A 26,862-nucleotide genomic window follows, 5' to 3' on the forward strand; every position below is an offset into this window, starting at 1 on the left:
TTTATTTTTGCTTCGCACAAGCTGTCCGGCAAATATGTCAGTTACAGGGTTTTTTTTATTTACCATACATGTACTTAAAACTACATGTCTAAGACTAAGACTAAATTTTTCATGGAAAAAAAAAGCTGCTGTGAGATTTCACTTCAGAACAGTGTTGTCACTTTTACAGAAAATAATAAAATAACAGATCTACTGGTAGGATCAACAGGTAAAAAAAAATAATGTTATAGGGGGACTCTTGTAGGAAAAATGAAAAAAAAATAAATAAATTACACACATATATATATATATATATGTAGCTACCCAAGTCATATTGTAATTGAATATTATTAACAATTGGTACTAAAATTAAACTAATTGGCTTAGTGATTTTCCCAGACGCCTAAGATGCAAGTCAGATTTTGGGCATCCCCTGCAAATATAATGCAATTTTGGTGAGATACTGAAAAGGGAATCATATCTAAAGGTATGCTCACCCTTCCACTTTCCTCATTAGAATCAGGCAAATGCTAAGCTAATTGATAATTAGAAATCCCATACAGATTTGCTTTGTACAGGGACACAGACAAATACAGTAAACAGCTACTTCTTCAAAATAACAAAAGGTAGGAATCTGCATCAAAGTTTGTTAAACTCCTTGCCATGTACATAGATCACCCATACGGAATTTTTTTTCTCAGTGAAGTTACTCTTCAATGCTAATGACGGACTGCTTGATATATCCCAATTTTTATTTGATGTACTTCAAGCTTTAAAGAGTCTTGCAACCCAATTCTTTTTTTTTTTGTACCTAGATGGGCACTGTGGTGAGATATAATGCTATCTGTCATTGTTTCTCACTGTAAATTAACTGAACTGACACTATAGAAAACAAGGCTGTTTGTGAACTGGTGCTGTGAACTAGTCCTTAAAGAGTAACTCCACATCTGTTCGAAAAAAAAAAACAATCTGAGCGATCAATCTATATTGCAGGGATTTAACAAACTTGTTAGCAGAGTCCTGCTATCTGTTGCTCTGAAGAAATAGTTTGTTTGATCAAGTTTTTCAACCTGGTCAACATATTCTTTGCAAACTGATTCTGAATGGTTGGGTTTGGTTCATTATAATCACCTGGTGCACTCTCGGTCTTCTAATGAGAAAAGCTGCAGGGTCTGCATCCCTTTAGAAATATCTAATACTTGGGAAGTATCTCACCAAAACTGAAATTCCTATTGCATTGGGTGCCTACAATTTGAGTGCAAGCTTCTGGAAAAATCAGTGAGCCCATCAAACAAGCAATTACATTTTTTGGGACGTTCTTCACACCAATAGTGTACAGAACACCTCCAGGTTGCCGTATTGTATTGAATTTTATAGGAAATTATGGAGCTACATATTGAAAAACAAAGGTAATTTTTAATAACGTGGCTTGTTTATGCTATATTAATTTTTATTTGTTGTATTTTTCACAAAAGTCGAGTTATCCTTTAATGCTTATGATTTGTTTTCTTCTAAATGAATAGTGCGAAAATGTGCCAATTGAGCACATTTTTACAATGATGTTACAATGTAGTGAGTGTACAGCTTGTATAACAGTATAAATTTGCTGTCACATCCAGAGGTTGTCTTTGGGAAATAGACGTATGAGTGCTGCCAGCATTGCTGCAGAGGTTGAAGGGGTGGGGGGGTCAGCCTGTTAGTGCTCAGACCATACGCTGCACACTGCATCAAATTGGTCTGCATGGCTGTTGTCCCAGAAGGAATCCTCTTTTAAAGATGATACACAAGAAAGCCTGCAAACAGTTTGCTGAAGAAAAGCAGACAAAGGACATGGATTACTGGAACCATGTCCTGTGGTCTGATGAGACCAAGATAAACTTATTTGGTTCAGATGGTGTCAAGCATGTGTGGCAGCAACCAGGTGAGGAGTACAAAGACAAGTGTGTCTTGCCTACAGTCAAGCATGGTGGTGGGAGTGTCATGGTCTGGGGGTGCATGAGTGCTGCCGGCACTGGGGAGCTACAGTTCATTGAGGGAACCATGAATGCCAACATGTACTGTGATATACTGAAGAAGAGCATGATCCCCTGGGCCGCAGGGCAGTATTCCAAAAAGATAACGACCCCAAACACACCCCCAAGACGACCACTGCCTTGCTAAAGAAGCTGAGGGTAAAGATGATGGACTTGCCAAGCATATTTTCAGATCTAAACCCTATTGAGCATCTGTGGGACATCCTCAAACGGAAGGCGGGGGAGCACAAAGTCTCTAACATCCACCAGCTCTGTGATGTCATCATGGAGGAGTGGAAGAGGACTCCAGTGACAACCTGTGAAGCTCTGGCGAACTCCATGCCCAAGAGAGTTGAGGCAGTGCTGGAAAATAATGGCAGCCACACAAAATATTGACACTTTGGGCCCAATTCGGACATTTTCACTTAGGGGTGTACTCACTTTTGTTGCCAGCAGTTTAGACATTAATGGCTGTGTGTTGAGTTATTTTGAGGGGACAGCAAATTTACACTGTTATACAAGCTGTCCACTCACTACTTTACATTGTAGCAAAGTGTCATTTCTTCAGTGTTGTCACATGAAAAGATAGAATAAAATATTTACAAAAATGTGAGGGGTGTACTCATTTTTGTCAGATACTGTAATAGGAAATGCTTGCAGTGAAGAATTTGCAGTTTGTAATTTTAAAAAATCCAATCCTTCACATTTTTTCCTGCCCAACGTGTTTTTTTTTTGTTTTTTTTACATTCAAGTTACTACATTTTCATTTTAGCCACATATTTAAATAAATAACATTGCTTTCTAAGAAAAAAAAATAAAGAATGCAAGCAATACAAGTGAATTAAAGCTGTTTATTTAACATTAATTGCAGAATTTACAGCACTACCATTTAATGATAGGAATCAAATAATAAAGAAATCTATTGAAGCAACCTCACAGACGAAACATTCATGTGTAAGAATGAAAGCATCATGGCAATAAAATAAATACAAAACAAAATACAAAATAGTTTTTTTTTCCAACACTTTCTTTTTTTTTTTCTCTTGAATTGCTAGGAGGGATTTGGGATTCAGGAATAGGACAAAGGACTTAAAGTGCCCCATTGTATCATTGGCTACCAAAATACCCATCTTCAGTCAGTGCAGTAGCAGAAAGACCATGCAGTATCATAGGCCCACTTACAATCAATTCAAATATAACACCAATTCCTAAGCATAAATAAAAGGCAATGTTATAAAATAAAGGCATGACAGGAAGGGCACAATAATAAATATAAAAAGAATTGTGAAAACAGTTTTGTCAATTAGTAAAACCTCAATGTAGCCCACATCAATCTCTGGTAGTGGTTATGCACAACGTTGTAAAATAGTTTTTTGTACTTTTCTATGTTTTATAGAAACCTCACTACAGATGCAATATCTAAATACACATTTCTCTTATATAAAAGAGGTTGTTGCATAATATTCACAAATATACCGTATATGAATTTGGTCTTGCAGAAAATTAAATTAAAAAAATGTTTTGCTTGCATAAAAAGTGTTTTTTATTTTATTTTTTTGCTTTGTTGCTTGTCTGTTCTGATGAACCTTTATGTTAATGCACTAAATTATTCTTAAAATCTTTTTTAACCACTTGACCTCTGGAAGATTTACCCCCTCTATATGACCAGGCCATTTTTCCCAATATGGCACTGCGTTATTTTAACTAATTGTGCGATCATGCAACACTATAAATAAATAATTTTTTTTTCCCCCCCACAAATAGAGCTTTCTTTTGGTATTTGATCACCTCTGGGTTTTTTATTTTTTTTGCGCCTTAAACAACATAAGACCAAGAGTTTTAACTTATAGTAACAATATTTTTTACTTTCTGCTATAAAACATATCCAATAATAACATTTAATTTCTTCATTAATTTAGGCCAATATGTATTCTGCTAAATATAAAAAAAAATAAAAAATCCCAATAAGCGTATATTGATTAGTATGCGCAAAAGTTATAGAGTCTACAAACGATGGCATATATACTGGAATTTTTATTTATTTTTTATTTTTTATACTAGTAATGGTGGAGATCAGTGACTTATAGCGGGACTGCGATATTGCGCCCAACAGTCTGACACTGATACTTTTGTCACTTTGCGGGAACCAGTGACACTAATGCAAGTGATCAGTGCTAAAAATAGGCACTGTCACTGTACTAATAGAAATGGCTGGAAGGGGTTAAACACCTAGGGCGATCAAAGGGTTGAATGTGTGCCTAACCAGTGTTTGTATTTACACTGTGTGCTGCTTTCACTAAGGGATGTGTTGGATTTTACTTTCCCAAAGCAGGGAAAGAAGATTCATCACATCCCTGCTGTCAAGGCAGAGCTCTACATTCTTCAGAGCATTGTCCAGCCTCTCTCCTCGACGATCAGTGGGTGCCGCTGGCGGACATCCATTGGCTGGGACAAGCTGATCGGCTTCTGCTGTGACTAATCATAGCAGAATCATATATATATATATATATATATATATATATATATATATATATATATATATATATGATTCTGCACAGAACAGTCACCCAAAAATTATAACAATAAAACAGTAAAGGTATAACACTGATTGACCACTTCACGACCACCCTATAGGAGTAAATATGCTATAGGTGGTCCTGAAGTATTTAATTACTGTTATACTTTTACCAGCACTATAAGCTAACACTAATTTCAAAGATCCAATGTGAAGAAATATTTACATTTCATTTTAGATGGGTCTTTGAAAAAAATGTTGTTTTTTATTGTCTAAGATGTCCAAATTCTTCAAACCCAACTCCAGCCAAAACGTTTTACTGTAAAAGTGTGAGGAAGGGTAATAACCTTCCTGTCTACTTCATAGGTAGAACAGGAAGTGAGGAGGTAATCCCCCCTATTGGGAAATAAACAAGAACGAAAACACGTGCTCTAGTAGGCCAAGGAAAGGTTAGAACATTTGTTTCTTGGATCTCCATTAGGTGGATTTCCCCTCACTAAGTGCAAAGATGGGAAATCTCCAGTGGGAACATATACATGATTTAGATGGTAAATTCCCCATTTTCTCTAAAACTTAAAAAAAATATAACTCTAATTTGTAGTGGGAATTATCTTAACTTTTTTTTATGCAATTAAAAATAATAATAATTAAACAGAATGTTACAATAAACTCATATGTTTAACAATTCTCTAAAAATAATTAAGTAGCATCTAAATAGAACATTGTACCATAATTGTTGGTGCCGCTCTTTTCTTCCACGTAGTAAAGAAACGTGTTAAAGGGCTGTTGGTCTCCATGCTAGGTTGGTATACCAAACGGACTAGGCCAAAGCCGCGGCCTCGCCTAAAAACTCCTGCCCGTAGCTCCTCAGGACGTGGTTTCCATAAAAAAAAACTTGTTTCGAAATCGTGAATCGAGTTTTTTTTTTAAAAATCACAGATTTTTCTTTTTCTTTTTGAGAAAATCGCCCAGCTCTAGTCCATTCTAAAAAAAAAAAAAAAAAAAAAGGCAGCCCTCTACTAAGCCATGGCACATACCGGGTCCATATATTAAAGTCTTCATGCTAAAGAAAAGAAAGTGCAACAAGGTTCCAACAGTTTAGAAATCTTTTATGAATAAGTACATTTTATGGTGAGGCCAACACATTTCCTAGGTACTGTTTCCAGTACAGCTTGGGCCTTGAAGAAGGGGGCTCACCCCGAAAGCTTGTCCTGAAAATAGACGCCAGTGGCAGCTGGTGGTATATTTTCTGGAAGGGAGGCAAACAATGCACAAATATTGACCCCCCCGGTCAGGGTCGTGGTTGGTTGGTCACTCACAACACTTACCCTGGGCAGGGCTTCCCTCTGGGCCATGGGCCGCCAGCTCCCCCTCTGTTTCCTACTCTGCATCACAGCAGTGTCCTCGCCGTGTGTCTCCTCCTTGGCATCATGGTGGTGTCCTCGCCATGCATCTCCTCCCTCAGCCAATAGGGTAAATTCTCCTTTTCGGCCAATCGGGAAAAGGGTCTCAGGACCCACTTCCTGATTGGCTGGGAAACAGAATCAGTGTTACAATATTGAATATTCATTCGCTTTCGTCATACAACTGGGTGGGCTCAGAGCGCAGTGCTCTGTGCCCCAAGCCTACCCTTTTTTGAAGCCTTTGGCTCTAATCACGTGCTTAAAAAAAAAAAAAAACCCCATTGGAATCCATGGCATGGATGGGGGAGCAGCGCCCATGCCGCCACTGCCTGAACATTAAAAAAAGTATCATGGACAGTACTTAATTGTTCTTGTTGCAAGTGCACTATACGGCTACAATTGCCTCAAGCATGGTGGACGTTCTTGCTACCTGAAATCTTTAAAGATCTCTTCTTGCATCTACTGTAGCTTCCCTCCAGTTAGAGAGATAGACCCTGGTAAAGAGGGCACCTGTAAACCCCTAAAACATGTTGGAGTCCCCATATGTACTTTTGCTTTTAAAATGATATTAAAACTTCATGTTTTTTTAAATTAAAATAACAAACATGCCTATGTTTACCCTCTCTGTGCAAAAGCATTGCACCGTTCCTCTTCTTCTGGTGTCCCCCACCTGGCGCTCCAGCCCCCTCCTCTTTGGTGGGTGCCCCCCCCCTGCAGGAAGCCGCTTTCCATGGGGGCACCCATGCGTGTTCATTTCTGAGCCCCGCTGCTGCGTCCATTGACGCCCCACCCACTCCCATGTCTCCTGCTGCTACCAATCTGCCCAAAGAGGAGAGAGACATCGGGGGGAGCTGTTGCGCTCATGCACTTCACTGGATCAGGCTCAGGTAAGAAAAAAAGGGGGGGCTGGGGGCACTGCAGCACAGAAGGTTTTTCACCTTGCATTAAGATGAAAAACCTTAAGGTTTTAGAACCCCTTTAATAATTATTTCTGAACTGTTGGAACATTGTGGCATGATCTCCGTTTAATATAGGTTCACACATATGCGATGTGCGTTTCCCATACCGCATTGCAACTGAACTGTGTTTGCGATCTGCTGCGGGTTTATGAACCCAGAGTTAACGACACACCAAAAGGATTGCAAAGGCAGTGTGATTTGCCCACACCAGATCGGATGGTATAAAACGACCATGCGGTTGAAAATGAATGGGCTCAAATCGAAGCGCACTGAACTGCATGTGAATTGCACAGGAACGCGGTGCGATTCACATGCAGGTTATAGTGTGAACCAGGGCTTAGTGCGTAAATTGTATATGGACCTACCTTATTTGATCACCGTCAGAGTGCGCACAGAAGGCCTAATTCCCTCTTTAACATAGCTCTTATTGCCTCTGAAATCCTGTGACACTTCAGACAGACAAATATTTGAGGCTAGGGAGGATTGAGCTTATTGAAATCGCATGGCCAATAGACCAGGAAAGCTGCAGAAGCTAAGCTGTCCTAACGGTTTGGCATCATAAGCTGAAATCAGTAGGATACCCCAGAGCATAACCCAGGAATTATCTTTGAATCAAGGAGGACTTATTATGGGAATAGTAAAGTTATTAGAAAAAAGGATAAAAATTGTATTTATATATACCAATTGGTAAAACAATTTATTCATTTAAAATGTATTTTAATATTAAAAGTGGCTGTGAATTAATATTTGTGAATACCAACAAAGCTCTTTTATATCAAAGAAACTAGACTCAATTTTAATGGTTTCTGTAATGTGTTCAGATATATTTTTCAACAAGGTTGCATAACTCTTTTGGAAAAAAAAAAAATCAAGAACTTTTTTTTAGAACTTATTATGCATTTTAAAAAATGAAATATAATCATCATAATGTATACATGGTTAACTAGTGAAGAACAAATAAATGCAAGCATACACATACTGCTTTAGTTTGCTTTATGAGTTGTTTTTTTTTTTTTTTTTTACAGGAACTGTAATGATACTAAACAGTGCTTTCTAGAATACAAGACAGAAATGAATGAGATGACCATTAGGTCAGCAAGACATCTGTGTTTCCACTGGATCTACAACTGTAAATGAATTTTGGGATAGCAGAGCAGTATTCCAGTTCTAAAGGCTACTTAGCATAGTGCTGTTCACGTATGACTTTAGGATGTTACATATAAGCTGAATGCTAGAAAAATATCAGGGATTATAGAAAACATTTATTCCTAGGTTAATCATGAGACATTTCCTTTGGTCAGTTTCAATTATTTGCTTCAGTGAACTCATGATAATAAATAAAAAAAAAAGCAAAACAAGTATTCAACATACTAGGCACAAAATATATTTGATTTAAAAAAAAATTGGCAGCGGCATGAAAAATACATGTAAATAATTAAGACAAGGCAAATAAAAATAAGAAATTAATTTTAAAAAAAATATAATTTACATTTTGGCCAAAATAAAAATGGCAAATAATTGCATTAAAAAACACATATTACAATAATAATAATAAAAAGAATTGTGATGGCAAACTTCCTAACTTAGGAATTCCTTGTTTAGCAATTATTATTTTTAAATCATATCTTTTTTAATTTTCTTTTACATATTTTAAACATTGGCCTAGTTTGTTTTCTTCAAGATTTATTAAACATTTTTGGCAAAAAAATGAATTTCTTTGGCAAATTATTGAACATATTTTAAAACACCCATTTTGTTTACTTTTTTGAATACTGAAAACAACAAACAAATTATTTTACAGGTTTAAAGCACAAGCAAGAACGAAGGAGTTGTACGAGAACATTGTTTGGCAAACTTAGATGGCATACTTGTATGCACTGTTTAAATACCACATGAATTTGCAATTTGGAAAACGATAAAACTCATTATGGAAGGAAAAGTGATTTTTTTTTTTTTTGAGAAATCTGGAACACTGCTAAATGTTTTACAGCAAATATCTTTGTTTAAGTTTATTTCTTTGGCAAAGTGTCACATACATTAAAACATACACTAATACTAACATAACACAAAATAGGAACTTTATTGTAATACGGAAAGCACATGAATTTTTGGTATTTTTAGCTGTTAGCTTGACTGCGCCAGTCATATTGCAGCACTGAACAAGAGGTTAAAATACGTTTCTGTACAGAAAAGGACATGGATGGTGAATATTTTGGCTTAAAATGACATGCAAGAGTGAAAACTAGAGAGATGCAAAAATTATATTATTTGGCAGTTCCAAAAACAAGTAAGTAACTATAAATTATTAGATGAGTTGGGTTCTTTGTTACCTGAATTATACTGTCAGCTGACAAAGATGCCCTTAAACTTCTGTAAACAGTACAATTCTGATATTAGTGCACTTTATAATTACAGTAGTTTACTAAATGTAAAATACCACAAAAATCAAGTGAGCAAAGATCAGAGGAAAGAAAAAGTGTAGTGCGTCATTTGTGAAGTTGCACTCTGCTTTGAGTCCCTAACCTACAGATGTCTATAGGGACACCCACATACACCATATTACTGAAAGTATTGGGACGCCTGCCTTTACACACACATGAACTTTAGTGGCATCCCAGTCTTAGTCCGTAGGGTTCAATATTGAGTTGGCCCATCTTTTGCAGCTACAACAGCTTTAACTCTTCTGAGAAGGCTGTCCACAAGGTTTAGGAGTGTGTCTATGGGAATGTTTGACCATTCTTCCAAAAGCGAATTTGTGAGGTCAGGTACTGATGTTGACGAGAAGGCCTGGCTCGCAGTCTCCACTCTAATTCATGCAGGCCAGTCAATTTCCTCCACCCCAAACATGCACAGCCATGTCTTTATGGACCTTGCTTTGTGCACTGGTGTGCAGTCATGTTGGAACAGGAAGGGGCCATTCCCAAGCTGCTTCCACAAAGTTGGGACCATTAAATTGTCTAAAATATCTTGGTATGTTAATGCCTTAAGAGTTGCCTTCATTGGAACTACAGGGCCAAGCCCAACCCCTGAAAAACGACCCCACACCATAATCCCCCCTCCACTAAATGATTTGGACCAGTGCACAAACAAGGTCTATAAAGACACGGATGAGCAAGTTTGGGTGGAGGAACTTGACTGGCCTGCACCTCAACTAGATAAAACACCTCTGAGGTGAATTAGAGCGGAGACTGTGAGCCAGGTCTTCTTATCCAACATCAGTGCCTGACCTCACAAATGTACTTCTGGAAGAATGATTAAACTGTCCCATAGTCACACTCCTAAACCTTGTGGACAGTTTTTCCAGAAGAATTTAAGCTGTTGCAGCTGCACAAGGTGGGCCAACTCAATATTGAACCTTACGGACTAAGACTGGGATGCCATTAAAGTTCATGTGCGTGTAAAGGCTGGTGTCTCAGTTCTTTTGGGGGTTATTTACGAAAGGTAAATCCACTTTGCACTGCAAGTGCACTTGGAAGTGCAGTCGCCCTAAATCTAAGTGGTAGATCTGAAATGAGTGGAAGCTCTGCTGATTTTATCATCCAATCATGTGCAAGCTAAAATGCTGTTTTTTTACTTTGCTTGCATGTCCCCCTCAGATCTACAGCGGCTTTACTTCCAAGTGCACTTGCAGTGCAAAGTGGATTTGCCTTTAGTAAATAACCTCCAAAGTGTAGATGGAGACATGGGCCACAAGCCTCTAAAGTTACCTAAACATGGACTTTCACGAGACACATGGGAAGATCATGAAAGCAGAACTTACATAATCCGTAATAATAAATACTTACAGCTACTTGTGCAGTTAAGTTAAAGTTAAACTAAAATGTTTATTGCAGAGTAAAAATATGACTGCTTGGTACAATGTTCCTAATGTATTAAACAATTCTATTAGTTCATTATTATTACTGCAGCTGTGTGCATAGTTGTAATGTTGCACTAGTTAAGTTCTATAAAAAAAAAATGTAGACTTGGCTCGGATGGAGGAGAACATTGTGAGGGATGAAGAATTATTTTACTTTTTTTCCCAGCAAACTTACTCAGAGTTGGAGGTCAACATTTTAGTTTTCAAGGGGTGGTGTGTAGGCATTTAAACTTAAGATAGATGTAAAAATATAACTAATTGTTTAGGGGAAAAAAGATGAAACAGCTAAACTTGACTTCTTTTTGAAACTATGTGATTTGGAATTACGCAACACATTTTAATATCACTTACTACCTGTCATGCATTAAAGTGTTATCTACTCCCTAACACAGAAGAAGAAGCCATTCTCTTAATAATAGGTTTGCAAGAATCACCATCTTAAGCATTAATTAAGCCATAAGAATGGGTACATTTTCATGAATTTTAGTTCAAAATGGCCGCCTCCACGGGTGATAGGTAATAGATGCTTTTAAATGTGTAGCACTGACTGCTATTTGCTAAAAAAAATTTTTTTTAAAGAGCAATACATAATCATAATCCATATGCGTGGAAAATGTTAATTTTAAGTTTTTTTTGCAGCCCGTTCATAAGTCACAGTGGGTAAAAAATACCATCTCACTCTACTGTCTTATGGAAGGAGTTATCACAGATTGTTTCTTCAGCAAAATGTGGAAAGTGTAAACGATTGGGCCTCCATCTGCAACTTTTTTCAATGTAAAATAAATTAAAAAAATGAAAAAATAAAAAAATGGACGACATACATTGTTTCATCATTAAGCGCACCTTCTTGACTATTACAAAAGCACAACCTAGAACGTATAAAGCTTTTTTTTTTTTTTTCATTAAATCACATTTAGTAAAAGAAACAGTGAACCATTTATTACATACGCTATAATAACATTACTCTAAACACTATTATCTATGAGGTATATCTGAGAAAATTCAATAAGGAATTTGTGCGGCCACCTGCTATGCATTGCTGCCTGTTTTCAGTTTAAAGCTTTGAAACCGTAAAAAAAAAGATAAAAAAAAAAAAGTAGAAAAAATATTTACATTGTAATGGAAGTTAAAGGAAACAAAAATTGGGAAGCTTTGGTATGTTTTACATGTCTTCCTTGATAGGAAGGCAGAATTTAAGAAAATACAATTTGTTCACCTAAAATGGTGAAATTTGAAAAAGAAAAAGTCTAGGATGACTAAATTTATTTGGTTCAAGCAAGGCACTCGTCCCACTTTTACATGACACATGCAGAATCTGAAACACATCAGGAGTGATTTTCTTTTTTTCAGTTGGTCAAAAGACCCTGCTTATTCAGACAGGACACTGCCAAAATAATTCTGAAATAGATGGTTGCTGCCTATTGGCATTCAAAAATCACATCAGAAAATCAATCCGAATATGTTTCTAAGTTGTAGTTTCAAAATTGTCGTATGATTTTTTGTTTGTTTGCCACTTTATTTAGAGTGATACTGAAAATAACACTTGATGACTGTCATGAAAACATATAACAAGAGGCTGATGCAATGTCAAATTTAGGTTCCTATATTAGTAAGAAAAAAGGTACTTGTAATTATTTTTTTTATTATTAAAATATAAATGTATTAGTTGTATTTTATATCTGTCTGGAGTTCAGCTTATTCCACACAAAAATAAATCACTATAGGAAATAATGACCATGTAATGAGAGGTCATTTCCTGAACCTTTTTAGGCCAACAGACTAAAAAATTAATTGTTTCCACTTAGGTATAGTACAATGTATTTTGTATGTTTATTATTCTTACAATAACACCAGAAATATATGGAATTTGTGGTGTTTTAAAATATAGATATAATTTTTTTATTCTTATTATTAACCGGGTCATAATTTGCTAAAGTAACATTATTTTAAAAATACATGTATACATTTTTGGTTCTACTAATTTGATTGCCATTTTAAAAAAAATGAAAAAAAAATGGGTAATTTACTTTTTAGATTTCAAAAATCAAATTTACAAAAATTACAACATTTCAATGTGTGCCTCTGAAGCAAAACATTGGACAATTTTGTAATTAAAATATTGGCTGCATGTACATCAGAGTCTGTGTGATGTGCAAGACAATAAAAAAGCACCTTTTGCAAATACTGTGGCAACATGCAAACAGAAAATCTTTTTTTTATTCTATTCAGTGAGCAGATTTCACACTGGCATTTCTTTGGGGTATCCAAGCTACAGCTGTATATATTTCAGAGAATATAATTTATTTGGTGGAAGAATGAGCTCCAATGCAATACTCTGTCATGCCACATAAGCTCATCTTCAACCAAAGGAGATTAGAGCATTGAAAAAAAAAACAGCAGATGCTAGAAGCAGACCGCACAAGTGAAACAAATCTTTGGTATCTTTGGTATCATCAACACGATTAAAATTACAAAAGGAAAATAGTCAGTGAGGTAGCCTATTTTTGGTTCTCACTAGGAATAGAAATTTTTTTGTTTTTTATTTTTTTTTATTATTACACACACAGTTCATTCTTGGAAGCAGCTAGTTTAAGGGTTTTTTTTCTCTCTCTTTTTATTTTGGAATGTCATTTTTGTAGTTTTTTTCCTCACATTTATAGAAGAAGTTGGAAAAAATATAGTTTCTGAAAAAAAAAAAATCTTTGGTGAACAAATACAGCAGTTTCATTCTATTGTATTTGAAATATACAGCTTTCAAGTCATGATCAATGCTTGTCCACAAATGTCACTCTGTTGTTCTAATCAGCAAATAATTTAGTGCTTAAGTTGTTTGAAAAAAAAAATATACACTATACATGTGCATCTTTTTCATGGATGCTGAATAAATTAAATAAATAAGTTGCCTAAGACATAATATGCCAAAATATTTTCTCCCAATTTTTAACAATAGGGAGGATAACTTAAATAATTTAATTACAGATCATAAAAAAGACATTGCAAAATTAAATACAATTTTTTGGAAAAGGAAAAACTATTTTTATGCTTTTGTAACCTGCATCAACCCCTGTATGTAACAGAATTTAAATGCTTTGTAAAGCAATCTAAAATAAATTGGAAAAACATATTGCTGATGCTGTATTTTTTTTTTTTATCCTAGATAAATAAGCAGAGTAACACGAAATTAAATTAAATTAATACATAAGAAAAGAAGTACATTTTCATAAAATGGATTGTAATAAATTAAAGGAGGTTGTCTGGATTTAAACCCACAAAAGGGTGAGGGGTAAGGGAGGATTTGTTTAAAAAGTTTCTAGTTAATTATTTTATATGATAAATAATTAAAATTTATATTATTTGAACTAATAAATAAATAGCCAATGTAACCAAAATATTTTCACAAACTAAAAAAATTCCTGTGACAAGCAAATAACATATTACTTTTTTTTCCATTGCAGAGGTTCTTCAGAAGCTTGAATGCTTTGGTAAAAAGTAGATTCTATAGCATAAGCAGGTTTAAGCTTTTTTTTTCTGCTGGTTTAGTCATTGTCAGGTCTTTGGATTCAGCTTTCATTAAGAGAGATTTAAATAAAGCTATTCAACCATAGTGAATAAACATATTACTTTGTTCTTTTGTGGATGACTAAGCAATATCCAAGGGTTCTTGAAAGTTGAATTCATCTTGGCTGTGCCCATGATATAGACCACAAGGCTTGGCATAAGGTGTTGGGATATTATAGAGTATGAAATGCCACTTTTGAATTGAATGTTGCTTCCAAAGCCTCTTAACACAACAAATATAACACATTCATAGAACAAAAACATTGGTAACCCTAAAGGGCACATTGCTAACTTTTATAAAAAATGTGTAACAATATTTGTAGTGGTCTACTATGACCTAAAACATACAAATAATGTTAGAGATGCCTAAAAGTTTGAATGTATAACTAAAGGCAAAACTTTTTTTTGTTTCGCATAGAGTAAAGGGGGCTTAGAACATCTGTCAGGTTTTTATTGATGTCTGTGACCCCATAGGGAGGCTCATCCTCTCTATTTGTACAATTTATGGTCATTACAGAGAGTAAAAGAAAATCAAGAATTTTGGGTTGTCTCAAAAGCAGGAATAGAGGGAAACTCCAATGGCAATATTAGTTTTGGTGACCCTGATGACAACCAGGGATTCCCTCACTGGGAAAGGATTTCTTTTCACTCCCTGTTTTGACTAAGGGACAGGAAGTGAAGGGAAACCAAACTAAGATAGGGTTGTAACCCTCCCTTAGGCTGGGTTCATATATATGCGAAATGGGTGTGGATTTTCTCGCATTCAATTTGCATGAAAGGGGAGTCTGACCGCCTCTCTATGGAGTCGGTTCACATGGTCCCAGGGTGGCCACGATCCGCATTTATAAAGGGTCCTGTGCGTCTTTCGTTCTGATTCAGGGTCGAATTCAGGCAAACATTTGCACCAGATTTGCACCTGAATCGGTGAACAGGGACACCCCGGATCCCCTGCCGTGAGCCGCAGCAGCAGCATATATGAATCCAGCCTAACACTATTCAAAATGAAAAAATGTTTTGCTTTTAGTTCTACTTTTACCTCTTGGTGCCGAGCGTACCCAAATATGCGGCCTCTCGGCGGATGGGTCTTGGCACTGAGTGGCCGCATTATTGTGGGCATTAGTGCAAATAGAGCTGTGCCGAGAGCACGCACCCTGTGGGCTTCTGGTATTCTGTCAAAATAGCCAAATCGTCAGAAACTCCAACTATTTAACTTCTGGTTTCTTTAAACCATCAGTAATTGGATATTTGGATGAATTGCTGTTTGGACACAAAACCGGCAACCGAATAGAGTCCGGTAGATGATATTATGAGCGAAGATTGTTACATCGCTCTGATACTAGCCAACAAAATGGTCACCTCCGAGGTGGCTACAACTTTGGCCTCATTAGCCGCTGTGTTGCCAAAACAGCTAAATCTTCCTGTACCGGACTGTATTTGGTTGCTGGTGTTGTGTCCAAACAGCAATTCATCAAAATCTCTAATTACTAATGGTTTAAAGAAACCGGAAGTAACGTGGTTGGAGTTTCTGATGAGTTGGCTGATTTGACAGAACACCAGCATATTTACCGATGGCTAATGGTGAACGGCGATCGGGAGCTTTCTGATCATGTGACTGCCATGACAGCCAATCATGGCGTTCACATGACCATAAGCCCCGCCCCACCTCCCTGCATTCTAAACCCCTTAAAGGGCACCACCTCCAAGGGTTTAGACAAAATTATTTTACAAATAAGCAGTTTTGTAATTGTACAAAATGTTTAATAATGGAAGTTGTGAGGCTGGACAACCTTAGAATGGATCTGTTGCTTAAATATACTTTGGGCAGATTTTTTGAATGTTTGACATTTAAAATACAAAATTCAAGGGGGTGACTAGTATATTGCAACTTGCTGGCTCATAAGCAGCCTTATTTAGTATATAATTTAGGTGTTAACTATAAACCCCAGTAACCCATATCAACCAGTGAGAATCAACGCAAAGTGAATTCTAATGGGCTACTGCACTTTGGATTAGAACTTTTTATTAAATAGGCCAATAGTTGCGAATGTTGACTTGTCTGCCACCAATTTGTTAAAACAACAGATCTCCTTAAACATGGGCACACACCACATCCTATTGTATCCCAACAACTTAGGCCAGTGGTCCATAGTACCCTATCATGAAGTACTGCAAGTGGAAGTATGATCTGTAAACCGTGAAATGGACCAATTTACACTCTGTTCAGCCAGACAGATGTGCTGTTAATATACATGGTAATAGTGGCACTGTAAGCGATTTAGCCGTGCAAGAAGAAAATAATAAATCTGAAAACAAGAAAAAAAAAAAAGCAAAGTTGTGAGAACTCCTCATCTTTGGTATTGCAGCTGTTGAGGTTCAGGACGGTCAATTCCTTGTTCATTGAAAAAACTGCATAGGCACAAATAAAAGACAATCTTCAACTTTAAGAGGACTTAAATAGGTTGTCAAATGAAGCAGCGAGTACATACTGTAGAATTTCGGCCTTGATTGGTTTCAACCCTTCTCAACCCTATCTCAGTGGTCTGCTTCCTAAGATGTGTAGGATGTCTGTCCAAACACAGTGTGTTAATAATTTTCCTGACGTGCTTCCTTTTACTCAATGGAACAGTTTGTTGCAGAAGAAGTAGGTGCAGAAAAAAACGTTTCTTTGGTTTCGATTAAGTAGTACATAAAAAAACAGTCTCAAGTGTATTTAAAGCATTATTGTAGCCTTTGGCCTTTTCTTTGGAACACGGACTCGAGTATTCGAGCATGGGGCCATCCACTGGTAAAGCTCCAACAAAATCGTGACAAAATAGTGACAATTGGTTTCATACAGAAGGTATTGTGTTCTGACAATTCTCCAGGATGTGTGGAAACTTATATTTCGAAAACTAATTTTGTAGAAAAAAAAAAAAGAAAACATTGTTACGAAGGTTCTATTGTAAACTTACTTCTTACTGTCGGAGGTATTCACAGTATGAATAGACCGTAAAACATTACGTTTTACTTTTCTTTGGTTTGAACTGTTTTTACTCCAAGCTGTGCTGAACTGTTCCGTAAGAAAAAAAAGTCCTGTTTCCAGACCTGTCATGATAGTGTATGTGTAATAAAGCAAAATAAAATCTACAGATCTATCTTTGGTAAAAGCATTGGCAACCAAAATACTCCATATGGTTTAGAATGGACTCCTGAGTGTGTACCACTTTTTGTAAAAAAAAAAAAAAGAATAAAATGGAAAAACAATTAAAAAAAAGCATTACTAATGTCCTGTTGTGCTTAATACTGTATTTCTTAGAACTGTATTTTTGTGGTTTGCGAACATTCATGCTAAATAAACATAAGAAACTAAATTAAGGTGAAATGAGGGGAAGTGTTTTATAACACTTCTTTGCCCGGCCTAAAGACTTTGTGCTCAGGTATGACAATTGTATTTCATGGATGTAGTGGTTGTAATCTTCTCTTGTGCTATGGACAAAGTTGAAAATATTAGTGAAGTTTGCTGGTTTACATGTCACAGCTGATGCCATGGTATGACAAGTAATATGCATTGAAGACCTGGAATGAGTTTAGTGCTTTGGTGGAGTTTCTGAGAACTTTAAGACGTTGAGTGAACTTTGAATGGGTTGGATGGTTTTCCTGTACTGATGTGCTGTGTTTATTGACACCATGGCATGAAGTAGCATCAGATGTGCCAAAGCCAGTACAGCTATCTGGTGTGAATACGTTCACCATCCAACCCTGTAGAATTTACACATGGATACTGATTGTCACCAGTGAATGGCCCCGCCAACCACAACAAAAAATATATATTTATATATATCCTTTCTTCTCTTTTTTTTTTTTGTTTTGCTTACAGTTGAGTTGTGCCCCATTCAGAAGCCATTTTTCCCCTCATGCTTTGGTACAAGTGCTGGAGTTTGACGAGCTTCCCCCTGTACTTAAATCGTCCTGCCATTTTTCTAAGCTCCGCCTCCTGGCATTCATGAAGAAGTTACTGACTGTATTGAGTTCCAAACCCAACTGCTGAGAAATAGTGATCTGCATTTCTTTGGATGGGCGCTTGTTTTCCTTGAAGATGGCAAACAGTGTTCTGCGTTGGAGGTCTGTGAAAACCAGCCGGGATTTCTTCTGAGAGTTGTTTCGATCTTTGCTCGGTTCTTGTTCTTTGCGTTTGCAGGCTAATGAAGAAGAAAAAAAAACAGGAAAAATGTTACTGTTATTAAAGATATAATATTCTTTTCTTTTCTTTCTCAACATGAAACTTTGACACACAGAGTAGTTTGTACCACACTCTATCCAAAAACTAAAAAAAAAAAACTAAAAAAAATACATACACTTTAATTGAGAGGTGCAATCATTTGTTAACATTTATGAATACATGGTGGGCTTATTCAAAATCCTTGTGGTAAAAAGGTATCCTATACTTTATGAAATAAAAATATTTGATAAATCAAAGAAAACACCAGACTTATAACTAAAAATTATCCCTATCCAGTATATAATTAACACATAAAGCAAACATTAAAAAAAAACAAGCTTCAAAAAAAGTCAAAAAAGTGAATATTGAACATTTCCAGTGAAAATACACAAAATTGTGCACGTGATAACTCCACGGGCGATTCACCCTTGTTCATGAACATGCCCAGATCTTAAATTTGTGAATAGGTACCCCCACCCAGCCACCATTAAGTGAAATGGCCGCTCACCTTCAAAATTGACCAGAACGGTCAAACAGAGCCAGTGCATATAATGTGGTCTTTGGGTGGCTCCACCAGCCACCATTTCACGTAATAGTGGCTGGTGGGGGTATCTGTTCAGGAAATTAAGATCTGGGCACGTTCACTAACAGGGGTGAATCTCCTTTGGAGTAATTATGTCCAAAATTTTGTGGATTATTACTGGAAATGTTATATTCACTTTTTGGACCTTTTTTGAAGCTTGTTTTTTTTTATGTTTGCTTTATGTGTTAATATTATATACTGGATAATATTTAGTTATATGTCTGGTGTTTTTTTTTTGATTTATCAAATATTTATTCTATACTCATCAAAGGGTATTGGATAAATTTTTATCACAAGGATTTTGAGTAAGCACACCATGTATTTATAATTGTTATCTGGTTTGAAGTGTGAGTTCACTAATTTATGGTTGCAGCTGTTCAAGGTCTTTCTATTCACTTTAATTTATTTGGATTTTGTTCACATAGCAGCACATAAGTACCTATACACACATTTTTTAACATTAACATTAGGGCATTTTTCTCAAAGAATAGGTGCCGGAACTCTCCCTTTCTGAGTCATCTCTTTTCACCGCCCCTAGCCACCTCTGAGCACTGTTCCTTGGTCCCACGCCCTGCCCACCTTCCAGTAATTCCTTTATAGAGGATTCAGAACCAAGTATCATTTGTTGGTGCCAGGTAATTTGTATGGAATTGGTTAATAATAACAAAAAAAGTAGTAAAATAGACCCCATGCAGCCAGCTACAACAATAGACCTGCAAAAACAATAGATCCCCCAACAATAATGGACCATCCACGAAAAATACCTCAAGCACAACAATAGACTCCCTAGCAACAGATCTCCCCACAGTCAGCTTCAAAAGACCCTCCAGCAGCCAGCAATAATAGACACCTCCCTCATAGTAGATCTCTCCCAGCAACAACGGCCTCCCCAGCAACATAAGACCCACCCCACAAAAATAGGTCCCCTCCAGCTACAATTGATCTCCCAGCAGCCAGCAACAGTAGACACTTCAGCACACCTCAGCACCCCTTGCCAATACATACATTCAGTGCTAGAGGTGCTAGAGCTGCGTTCTCGCTGAAAAAAAGCCCTGATTAACATTTTAGCATTACAGCATGATGACCGCAAATCAAACAGGCCCTTGGTTCTGTAGTAACTTTACAAGGATGTAAACTAAAGTATATAAAGTAGATAGCCCTCTTTCACAGTTGCAACAGATGGCCAGTTCAATGCAGAGGAGATTGGAGGCTTTGGTAGTCTTTTCCCTCCAGAGCAAAGCAGAAAGAAAACCCAAAACAGTCTTCCCCTAACTGCGCTGGGTCAGGCACAAATCAGATATAGAGGTCTATATGCAGAGAATTATATTTCACGTTCAACCAATAATTTCCATATATATATGCCAACAAATCATTGCCCAAAGACCTGGCCCGTGGCATGGAAAAGATTAAAGCTCTGGCCTGAAACTCTGGTGTGACCTTGCTGGCTTGGCTGTGGCTCACTAGTGTGTCAAAAACATGGATGGAGAAAATTAAAAAAATAGTACAATAAACTGGGTGTGTATTTATTGGTTTGCCTAAACATCAGCTTTAACACAGATTATTTTACCCATGGCCAACAGACCATATAAAAAAAAAAACATTTTAATAATGGTTCATTTTTATTGTGCTTCCCATTGTGACCAACAATCTTCTTTGCTGAACACTTCTATATTATACAGTGGAACCTTGGATTACGAGCATAATCCGTTCCAAGAGAATGCTTGTAATCCAAAACACTCCCATATCAAAGTGGGTTTCCCGATAGAAGTCAATGGAGACGAAAATAATTTGTTCCGCATTGACTTCTATTACGTGCAATACCGCATGTGGCCAGAGGTGGGGTGGAGCCGGAGATCCTCGGAAATACTCTGGGACAGCTCGGCTTTACTTGGAAACACTTGGGAACTGAGTATTTCCGAGTGTTTCTGAATATTTCCGAGTGGTTCCGAGTATTTTTAAATGGCTCTGAACCGTTCTGATCCGTTCTGTCCCCGGCGCCTCTGCACCTCTGGCCAAATGTGGTACTACACACCCCATTAGCTTGAATTATGCTCCTTTTTGCGAGACAACACTTGCAAACCAAGTCAGAATTTAAATTGCTCATCTTTCAAAATGCTTGTTAACCGCGTTACTCGTAAACCAAGGTTCCACTGCATAGAGCTTCACTAAGCTAAGGGAAAATTCCCTTGCAAAGCGAACATCCATTAGTAAATCAACTCCGTAATGAGACAATGGACATTTATCCCCTTCTTAGGGACATAGCTTGTCTTACTCATATGGGAACACTATGACACATAAGTACATAACAGCGATTATCTCTTCTAGCTGATAATGCTCAGATGATAATATATGAGGAAAAAAAAAACATTGTTCCTTGGATGGTGGTCAGAACTGGGACATTGTTACTACTACCATGCCCATTGAGGAACTAAATGATCTAATTGCTCTGCATCTTTTTACTTGGATGCCATGCATAGGTGTGTGCAGGGGGTGCGCTAGGTGGGCACACCCAAATTACCCTGTGCACCAGTGTGGATAATAAGGCTGTACAGCCCTCACATACTGGGCCCATGTCCTATTAGGACCGGTTGTACTACCTTATTGCAGATACTGCTCCAGTTCTAACATTTCCTCCTCCATCCTGTCCTCAGTCCCTTTCTCAGTCTTAAATGTAAGGTCTTTTTAGAATCCTGATATTTCATCAAAGTCCCCCAAAAGGACAGTTTAAAAAAATAAAACAAAAACAAATAAAAAAAATTGAAAAAAAAAAACATAAAAAAAAACTAAAGGACTCATTCACGTGTACTTTGCACTCTAAATTCTGCCATGGCTGCGAAGCATAGCAACGTGTACACCTCTAGCCACTGCCTCTGTTGCTCTGTGTTTGAGCTTTGGGATGCCCACCTTAATGCAATAGGCTGCGCACACCTACGATGCCATTCATTTTTACGTTATAATGGGTTCAAATTTTCCAAAGGCTTGATTCTGGATCACAACATGGTTTGAAAGAACACAAATAACAAAGGTTCATTGGGGAAACTGCATTGAATTAACTGAAGGTGTTTTATCCTGTGTCCTGTGTACTAGACATGTGCAATTTGTTTAGTTCCAAATACATTTTTTAATCAATTTGGACAAATTCCTTAATTCGGAAACATCCAAATTAACGAAACCCGTTTATTGAATTTTTACAAATATTCATAAATTACAATATTTGAAAATTTGCTAATTTGTAAATTCAAAAACCCAAAAATAAAAAAATCTGAGATAATAACTAACTATTAAATTATAGGTATTGGAATTTCCTTTCATAGGTTTTTCAGACGGAATTCCTCTGAAACTGTCTTGCGTACACACGATCACACCAAAGTCCGATCGTTAAGAATGCGGTGATGTACAACACGTACGACGGGACTAGAAAAAGGAAGTTCAATAGCCAGTAGCCAATAACTTCCGTCTCGTACTTGCTTCAGAGCATGCATTCTTTTTGGTCCATCGGAACAGCATACAGACGAGCGGTTTTCCCGATAGGAATTGGTTCCATCGGAAATATTTAGAACATGTTCTCTCCCTAGGTTTTCAACGTAAAAAGTCCGATGGGGCATACACACGATCGGTATATACGATGAAAAGCTCCCGTCTGACTTTTTCTGTCGGACATGCCGCTCGTGTGTACGCAGCATTAGTGAACGTAACGAATATGAATTTATCCGAAGTCACGATTTATCCGAAATAACAAACGCTGTATCTAAATGAATGGAACATAACTAATTAATAACAATAAATAACGATATTAATAATAATAAAAACGTTTTTATTATTATTCAGTATTAATTCGATCCGTTCCATTTGTTTAGATGTAGCATTCGTTATTTTGGATAATACATAACTTTGGAAAAATTTGTATTCGCATTATAGGTGTTTCTCAGTGCCACCTGGCCTGCATTGGCAGGTACATTATAGGTGTTCTTAGTGCCATCTGGCCTGTGTTGGCAGGTACATTATAGGTGTTCTTAGTGCCATCTGGCCTGTGTTGGCAGATACATTATAGGTGTTCTTAGTGCTATCTGGCCTGTGCTGGCAGGTACATTATAGGTGTTTCTCAGTGCCATCTGGCCTGTGTTGGCAGATACATTATAGGTGTTCTTAGTGCCATCTGGCCTGTGTTGGCAGATACATTATAGGTGTTCTTAGTGCCATCTGGCCTGTGTTGGCAGATACATTATAGGTGTTCTTAGTGCCATCTGGCCTGTGTTGGCAGATACATTATAGGTGTTCTTAGTGCTATCTAGCCTGTGTTGGCAGGTACATTATAGGTGTTTCTCAGTGCCATCTGGCCTGTGTTGGCAGGTACATTATAGGTGTTCTTAGTACTATCTGGCCTGTGCTGGCAGGCACATTATAGGTGTTCTCTCTGCAGATACAGCTTGTATGGTGTGTGACAGGTATCATCATGGAGCCCGCTTATAGCAGTTTGTATTCTTTTTTTGTATCTACAGTATGATAAAATCAGAATACAAGATGTAGCCCAGGTGTAATCTAGAAACCCCCGACAAATATATTTTTCTTTTATTAAAAGAACAAAGCTTGAATGGTTTCACCTCTCTGTAGGATACAGAAATTATCTAAGACTTATGATAACAGCCTGTCATGAAGACACATATTAATACAAATATTGCCTTGAAGAAAAAAAAAAAAGATTTGAATGCTGTGCTGAGCCTACAAGCCGTGGCAGAAGTATATTTATATCTGGCATCAGCTGTATCACGGGGGGAAGCAGAGCTTTCAGGCAATTGTTTTTGCACTTGCTTACAAATGCTCTTTACAGCTTTTAGCGGAACTCTTGTCCTAGAAATATGTTATAAAAAGCATGTATATATATATATATATATATATATATATAGACCAACACTATCCAATAACTAATGGACTCTTTTTATGCCCATAGAAGCCACATTTGTAGTAAAATGAGAAGAAGCGGTAACTGGTACTGCCGCCAAAGACATGGACCGGGTACTTCTACTGTAGCAGGGTGAAATTCCTTAACCAAGTAAATTCCCTAGTTAAAATCCATATATATATATATATATATATATATATATATATATACACATACACATATATATATATATATGTGTGTGTGTGTGTGTGTATATATATATATATATATATATGTATATATTTGTGTGTGTGTATTTTATACTGAATGTTACATAGTTACATAGTAGGTGAGGTTGAAAAAAGACACAAGTCCATCCAGTCCATCAAGTCCAACCTATGTGTGTGATTATATGTCAGTATTACATTGTATATTCCTGTATGTTGCGGTCGTTAAGGTGCTTATCTAATAGTTTCTTGAAACTATCAATGCCCCCCGGTGAGACCACCGCTGGTGGAAGGGAATTCCACGTCCTTTGCCGCTCTTAAAGTAAAGAACCCTCTAGGTATTCTAATACTCTACTCAATAATACTCTAATGTATTCTATAAGGGTAGCGTTGAGTTCAGTTTGGTAGCTTCGCTTTTAGTTTTAAGAATGTGGTTTGCTTTGTAGGTAATTTTTTCATGAAATATATATTTGTCTGTAAAATCTTTTAAACAGTTTTTTTAATATATGAAAGACGAATAAAAAAAAAATCCTTGCATTAAAAGATTTAAATACACCTGTGCAATTTGATATAAACACAATCAGTAAAAGCTCATATAAGCTTTAACACAATGTCATTTGAAAAAGTGATCTTTTTTTTTTAAATAAGATACTGCTATGGATAAAAAAATAAAATGGTTACCATAGAAGAATAAAAAAAAAAAAGAATATTTAAACAAAATCTGCATATTTTGATCTAAACCCTCCTATAAGCTTTAATTTCATTTTAAAAGTTATCCTTTTTTAAATCTCCAGCTTGTATTAGAATAATGTCTTTGATCCAGCTATAGAAAATCTTCCCGTACATTAAAAGAAAAATATTCAAATTTAAAATAAATCTGCATCATTTGCACTAAACTCAATCACAAATCTCATATAAGCTTTAAGTTGATCTTTTTTTAAATCTATAGCTTGTAATAAAATAATGCCTGGTTATACCACCTGCTATGGATTAAAAGAAATCCTTACATTACAATTTTTTTGATTAAAACCTGCATAATTTAATCACAACCCACTCACTAAAATACGTTTTTTAAGCTCTAACATGTTAATGTAAATACATTTGAAGAAAATTTAATCACATTAAAAAAAAATTGTTGAAATTGATGATCAAATTGATGTTAAACCTTTACTGCGGTATCCGAAAAAATAAATGACAAAAGAAGGGTTTTAGCTGGAGATCATCTATGAGAATTTTGCTGATATTAAATTAACATAATTGTTAAATATCTACATTTTATCAATTTTTCAATTAGAAAAAAGTAACACAGACTTACAGTTTTCTTTACATAGAATGAAATACAGTGGTAAAGTAGAGTGGGGAAAACTAAGAACCCCTTACTTGATTTTACTGCACTCTCTGTCTCATCTGGGCAGATTACCTCACTTCCTGTTTGGTCCCCGGGACAGGAAGTGAGTAATCTCCCCAGCAAGAATAACTATAAAACCCTTCCCTGCTCAAAGGAAACCCAGAAAATATTTTGTTTGGGCTTAGGCTTCAATAAATTCAAACACTCATTTTAAATCTTAGAATTCCGAAATTGAACCAGGGCTTATCAGTAAAAACAAACAAAAAAAACATACCCCCTCCCCCCAAAGCCTAAAATGATAAGAACGAGCACTTACAGGGCTGAAAGATATCGGAGATTTCAGGTGCTGCGTGGTAACATCAAGTGTATATATAAAAAAGGAAAAAAATATCATTAAAACTTGTATTGCTATTTTGCACTAAATATATTACATTACACTTCGTGGACAGCTTATTTCTCCATCTATATAAATATCTCCAATTGTATTATATTATAGAGCACACAAAACAATGGAAAGAAATGCTGAAACAACAACATAACATCCATATAAAATATTCATAAAAAAGTATTCTATAAAAAAAACAAAAAAACATACTTTTAGTTTTTTATAACAGTGGTCAAGTTAGAGGCTAGGACTATGGCTTTGCACCAGTTTGGTCATTTTGTCTGTTAATGCAAGAAACTCGGTGCCAAGTATTTCTCACTGTGAAGATTTTAGCACATAAAATAAAGGGTAAAAAAGTGTCCCCTGCATGATACATAAAAGTGATATTAAAGGCTATTTAAAAAAATATATATAATTATACAACGATATTGCACAGATCAGTCCCTTACCTGCTCTTTGGCAGTCCCCTGCTGGCGCTGTCCGCTCCTACCTCATCTGGGTGCCTGCTCAGCTAGCCTTGTGCTAAGGAGGCACCTATGTGCATGTGCCCTTGAGCTGGGATGTGTGCATCCAAAAACACACACAGCGCCAGTAAGCCACACCCCCTGCTCCCTCCTCAAAGGAGTTTGACTGACAGCAGCAGGAACCCATGACTCCACCTGCTTACAGTGTCTCCTGCGAAACAAGGAAGTGAGGGGAGTGGTTTTATAGCTGAGACAGCCCTGGAGCACTCACAGGAGACAGGTAAGTGTTTAGGGATTGACGGGAAACAATTAGTAAGGAGTCATTTACCTTAATGCAGAGAATGCATTAACGTAAAAAAAAGTTACACTTTAGAACCCCTTTAAACCTAAATGTTACCGTAAAACTTTCAAGATAACAAGGACAACTTGCCACACATTTGTGGCAGTGTTGAATTGTAAGTCAGTTAACTTGCTGCACATTTTCACTGGCAAG

The 26,862-nt window shown here is 36.6% G+C and overlaps 1 protein-coding gene across 2 annotated transcripts in view; it reads right to left on the reverse strand.

The window, feature by feature from the left end:
• Positions 1 to 9,570: 9,570 nt before the first annotated feature.
• The window catches only part of ONECUT2 (one cut homeobox 2), a 72,788-nt gene continuing 55,496 nt past the window's right edge, over positions 9,571 to 26,862 (reverse strand). Inside the window, exons 2-3 of one of the 2 annotated variants that reach the window (XM_077462958.1) lie at positions 25,837 to 25,866; positions 9,571 to 18,463 (exon numbers count right to left, since the gene is read on the reverse strand). In XM_077462958.1, the coding sequence (XP_077319084.1) occupies positions 18,177 to 18,463; positions 25,837 to 25,866 (317 nt within the window). In that variant the 3' untranslated portion in view covers positions 9,571 to 18,176. The remainder of the gene's footprint in view (positions 18,464 to 25,836; positions 25,867 to 26,862) is intronic. The other variant, XM_077462959.1, reaches the window with a different exon arrangement.

The sequence above is a fragment of the Lithobates pipiens genome, unplaced genomic scaffold, assembly GCF_037356315.1.
Source record: "Lithobates pipiens isolate NorthernLeopardFrog02 unplaced genomic scaffold, aLitPip1_a1.2 Scaffold_3, whole genome shotgun sequence".
NCBI classification, from domain to species: Eukaryota; Metazoa; Chordata; class Amphibia; order Anura; family Ranidae; genus Lithobates; species Lithobates pipiens.